The sequence below is a fragment of the Otolemur garnettii genome, unplaced genomic scaffold (assembly GCF_000181295.1).
Source record: "Otolemur garnettii isolate 467f Iridium unplaced genomic scaffold, OtoGar3 scaffold00039, whole genome shotgun sequence".
Classification (NCBI taxonomy): domain Eukaryota; kingdom Metazoa; phylum Chordata; class Mammalia; order Primates; family Galagidae; genus Otolemur; species Otolemur garnettii.
In genome coordinates this window covers 11,709,967-11,714,491 of record NW_003852434.1, presented here as the reverse complement: position 1 = coordinate 11,714,491, position 4,525 = coordinate 11,709,967, and the positions used below count along the sequence as shown (strand labels likewise).

Below are 4,525 nucleotides of genomic sequence, written 5' to 3'. Positions count from 1 at the left end.
GCTGCAGCTGCGGGCACCCGCGCCCTCCGGCCCGGGCTCCCCGGCGGCCCGCCCGGCTTGCCGGCCGCCTCCCGGGGACCGCTGGCCGGGAGTCCATCGTAGCCTGCGTCCACAGCCCGCGCCGCGGCACCTGCTGGCTCCTCCTCCGGCTCCTTCTCGCGCCGCCGCCGCCCGGGCTGCGGCTGGGGCGGGGAGCAGGGCGCAGCTCCTCCTGCTGGGGTGGCGGCCGCGGGCGGCCCGCGGGGTCGCTGCAGCCCTTCCTCCCCCAAAAGGTCCCTGTACCTCCTCTTGAGCACCACGCACTTGGTGCCGTCGGGGTCCTGGCGCACTGCGGCGACCGAGTTGACGAAGCCCTTGAAGAGCTCTCGGCGCTGCTGGTGCAGGCTGGGGGACGCGTCGGGGTCCCGGAGAAAGCTCTTGAAGTGGCTCAGCAAAGCAGCATTGGTCACTCGGCCCCCTGCCTGGCACAGAAAGTCCAGCAGTGCCTCTTGGCTCAGCTCTCGGGCCATTTCTGCCTTGTCGTCCTCTGCTCCCGGGGTGTCTGCGTCTCGCGCTCCCGGTCCTCTTCCCAGCCGGCAGGAACCCTGGCCGGGCGTGTGTCACCTGCGCCCGGGGTAGAACCAGTCGCCTCCATCAGCTGCGGAGGCCCACGTTGCCTGCTTCCCCAGGGCGCGCCAGTAGGGTCGTGGGTCCCCAGAGGGTGGCCCGGGGCTGAGGCACCGCGCACAGCCTGGGTGGGAGAAGGCGGCCCCCAGGCCTCCCCTGCGCTACGCCGGCCGCCCGCAGCCAGTCGCCGCGGCAAAAGTTCCCGGGAGAGGTTGGAGTCGGTTTCACCTGCGCCCAGGAGACGCCTCCTCCCGGTCTGTGGGGGCAGGGCCCGGCCCGCCTCCTCTGTCCCTCCACCCTCCCGGGTCTTCCCCACCCCGCGCCACCCATCCCGGATGAGTCAGGCGGCAGAGCGCCGCGGCAGGTGAGGTCCGCAGCGAACCCGAGGGCAGCAAACTGCTCGGCCGGACTCGCAGCAGCTCCCGGCCGGGACCTGGAAGGCAGGTAGGCGATAGGCCGCCTCTGCGTCTCCGCCACGTAGGAAACGGAAGCGAAGGAGCGAAGGAAGGTGCGTCCCTGTCCTCCCTGCGCGCGGCTCGAGTTGAGGCTGAAGTCGGTGGGGGCGGGGTGCAGGTTCACAGGCGCTGGGGTCTCACCCAGAGGTGCCTGTCTGTATCAACGCGGGGGGAGGAATTCCAGATCCCGGGCAGTGTGGAGGGCCGCGAAGTTCACTGCGCGTCCACACCAGGTCTTTCCGGAGGTGGATACACTGACAGGGCGGCTCGGAGGAGCCGGAGCCAAGGGGTCCACATACTCCCACCTCCTCCTGTGCTCAAAAGAAAGTTTCTGGGGCCATCGTTGGTTTGGGCTGTTTTCCTTCATAATTGTCTCACGTTAAGTTGCTGGGAAAAATCACCGTTTAATACTTATAGGCCCCGCAGCTAAAATGAACAGGAATTATGTATTGGAGGGGTAAGGTATTTGATTCCTGGAGTTATTGTTTTTATTTACTCTGAAATTCGTGAACAGCAGAGATGTGTACAGTCCCCTTCGTGTTGGCTTGGTGGCAAAGTCTTTTCTTGGGGAAGGTCAGGTTCCCTGCACGGGTCCACGGCGTGGAGTGTGCCGTGGGCGGGCCTGACTTGACCCCTCTGCTCGGTGGAAGGGCTGTGCACGTCCCTCCAAACAGGCCATGTGCAGACTGGAGCTACCTTTCATGGCCCTTACCCCCCTAACATTTGAGATCCCCTCTGTTTTATCTTCCCACAGGTCCATCTTCTCTGAGGGCCTCTCACAGGCCCCAAGACATCCTTTCTGCCTCTTATCTCTCTACCTATCTCAGCTCCCAGCCCCTCTCATGCTTTTCCTCGGCTTGGCTTCCCCATTTCTTAGAGTTACCAGGCATCCTACTTTATCCTCAGCCACCACTGACAGAAAATAGGTCTATTTCTCAGAATCCGCTCATGCTTACTGTATTTTCATCATAAAGTCTCTATTTTATCTTTTCCTGTTACCTGCCTGTCTTTTTCTTCGTACACCTTTCGTCATTCCATTTTTCTATATTAGTTCCAATTATTCGTAAGTCTCTACTCTTTTTGCTGAGAGAATATTGAAAGTGCATATGCTGGACCTAAAATTGTGTTTTAACATGGACCAATTTTAGTGACTGCCTCACAGGCCACTTTAACTGAGCTTTATTTTAAGTCCCCAACAGTACCCTGGTACTTTTCCATGAGTGAATTGGAATCCTTGGCTGTAAATTATCTAGGTCAGACAGAAGAACTTGAAACATTTTGTCTATTTTTGGCATTTTCTAGAATGCAAACTCAGTGCTGGGTTGAGAGGGTGATAATTGTTTCCACTGATGTCTTTCCATTGCATCTGGCCTTCAGGATAGTTACTGAAGTAAAGGTTTTATATTAAACCCTGGCTTTCTTTTCTATTTATTTCCTCTTTGAGTCTTGGGTGTGGGTGGGATTGAGTGAGGTGTGTCTGTACCTAAGGCAGAAGGGAGTGCAGATGGGTAACTCAGGTGGGCATGTAGGGGGGCAACTGGAAAGAATCTTTCTTTGGTACTTTTCAAAGTGTTTGGTTACAAAATAAGGGACTTGTTGCAAAAGGGATATAGACTGAGGTTTGGATTTGAAAAACTTAAAAAGACGAGAGAAAGGTAGGTGGGGGTTGGGGGATGAGAGGGCTGTCACACGGTGTGGCTGTTGAAATCAAACTACCTTGAGCTGAAGGTGGAAATCAGTAGACCAAGAGGAGATGGGAAGAAAAGAATCTGATTGCTTTAAATTTAGGGGTGTTCAGGTGCTTTAGTATCCAGATCTTCTCTCCCCTTCTTCCTTTCTTTTCTTTTCTTTTCTTTTTTTCTTTTTTGAGACAGAGTCTCACTACATTGCCCTTGATAGAGTGCTGTGGCGTCACAGCTCACAGCAACCTAAAACTCTTGGGCTCAAGTGATTCTCTTGCCTCAGCCTCCCAAGTAGCTGGGACTACAGGTGCCCACCACAATGCCTAGCTATTTTTTGGTTGTAGTTGTCATTGTTGTTTAGCAGGCCTGGGCTGGGTTCGAACCCGCCAGCCCTGTTGTATGTGGCCCTCACCCTAACTACTGAGCTACAAGCACCGGGGCCCCCTTCTTTCTTTTATCTCAGGGTCAAGGGATGGTTACTTAGAATGCTCCTTCCCTTATCTCGGGTGCATTTTCCTGCCTCCCTCATGTATAGTTCATTATTTCCAAATACACTCATGAGGTAACTACACTGGCACCATTGGAAATGGGTATAAAGAACAAAGTGTGCTTGAGAACTCGTCTTTCATCAGAAACAACAAGAGAAGCACATGGATCTGCCTGTTAAGTGACTTGGTGCTGTGGAAGCTGAGGTGCATCAGGGAAGACTCAGGCTCAGTGACAGGGATCAGGACAGTTTTCTAGTAAGAGGCACCTCTGAGTAGAAAAGGTGAGAAAAACCTTTACGGCAAAGTAAACATTGGTGCAAAAGCAAAAGCATTGGAGATCTGGCTTAGCAGGGATATTTGGGGAGCTAATGGCCAGTGGACCTGCTTGGCCAGCTTGACTTTTAGGAAGAGGATGTGTGTGGATGTTCTGGAAACTGCAGAAGTAGACGGGAGTCAGAAGATGAAGGACACTGAGGGGAAGGGCGGGCTTTGAAGAAGCCCAATTCTTCTGCTTTGAAGAAGCCCAATTCCCAACTGGAATCATGACCAATATTAACAAGTAAAAAGAGCACGTTGCAGAAAGTATTGAATTTAACCAAACTTGAGATAGCATTGATTGTATGACACATTTTGATTTCAGAGACTAGTTAAAACATGAAAAAGTACATCTTAAAATAGCAGAAATACAGCATGTTTAATAAAATCCTACTTTTAGAAAAAAATGTATGTATATGTATTGGGGGGTAAGATTTAAGGACTATACCTGTAATCCTAACACTCTGGGAGACTGAGGCTGATGGATTGCTTGAGCTTAGGAGTTCAAGACCAGCCAGAGCCAGAACAAGACCCATCTCTAAATAAAAATAGCCAGGTGTTGTGGCGGGTGCCTGTAGTCCCAGCTTCTCTGGAGGCTGAGGGAAGAGAATCACTTGAGCCCAAGAATTTGAGGTTGCTGTGAGCTGTGATGCCGCAGCTTTCTACTGAGGGGGTAAGAATCTGTCTCAAAAAAAAAAAAAAGATATAAGAATAGATAAGGGGTGACTTTACTTTTTTAATACCCTTATAAACTTATCTGATAGCAATAAGAGTCTGTTGCTTTTTAGTTTGGAAAACACACGAAAGAAAAAAGTCACATAAATGAAAACCAACAAAGAAAGAAACAACATCAATTCTTTAGGCTGGAGGTGGGAGATGAGGCCGCCTGCAGGGGGTCAGTTTAGAAGTTCGTGTGATAGGCTCAGAGCCTGTGTCTCAAGCAGCTAAGGCGCCAGCCACATACACTGAAGGTGGAAGG

At 52.2% G+C, this 4,525-nt stretch overlaps 1 protein-coding gene across 1 annotated transcript in view; it reads right to left on the bottom strand.

Moving 5' to 3' along the window:
* Positions 1-1,789, bottom strand: part of SOWAHB (sosondowah ankyrin repeat domain family member B) — a 4,922-nt gene extending 3,133 nt beyond the window's left edge. Inside the window, exon 1 of the mRNA XM_023513351.1 lies at positions 18-1,789. Coding sequence (XP_023369119.1) covers positions 18-509 — 492 coding nt within the window. The 5' untranslated portion in view covers positions 510-1,789. The remainder of the gene's footprint in view (positions 1-17) is intronic.
* Between the last annotated feature and the right edge of the window lie 2,736 nt (positions 1,790-4,525).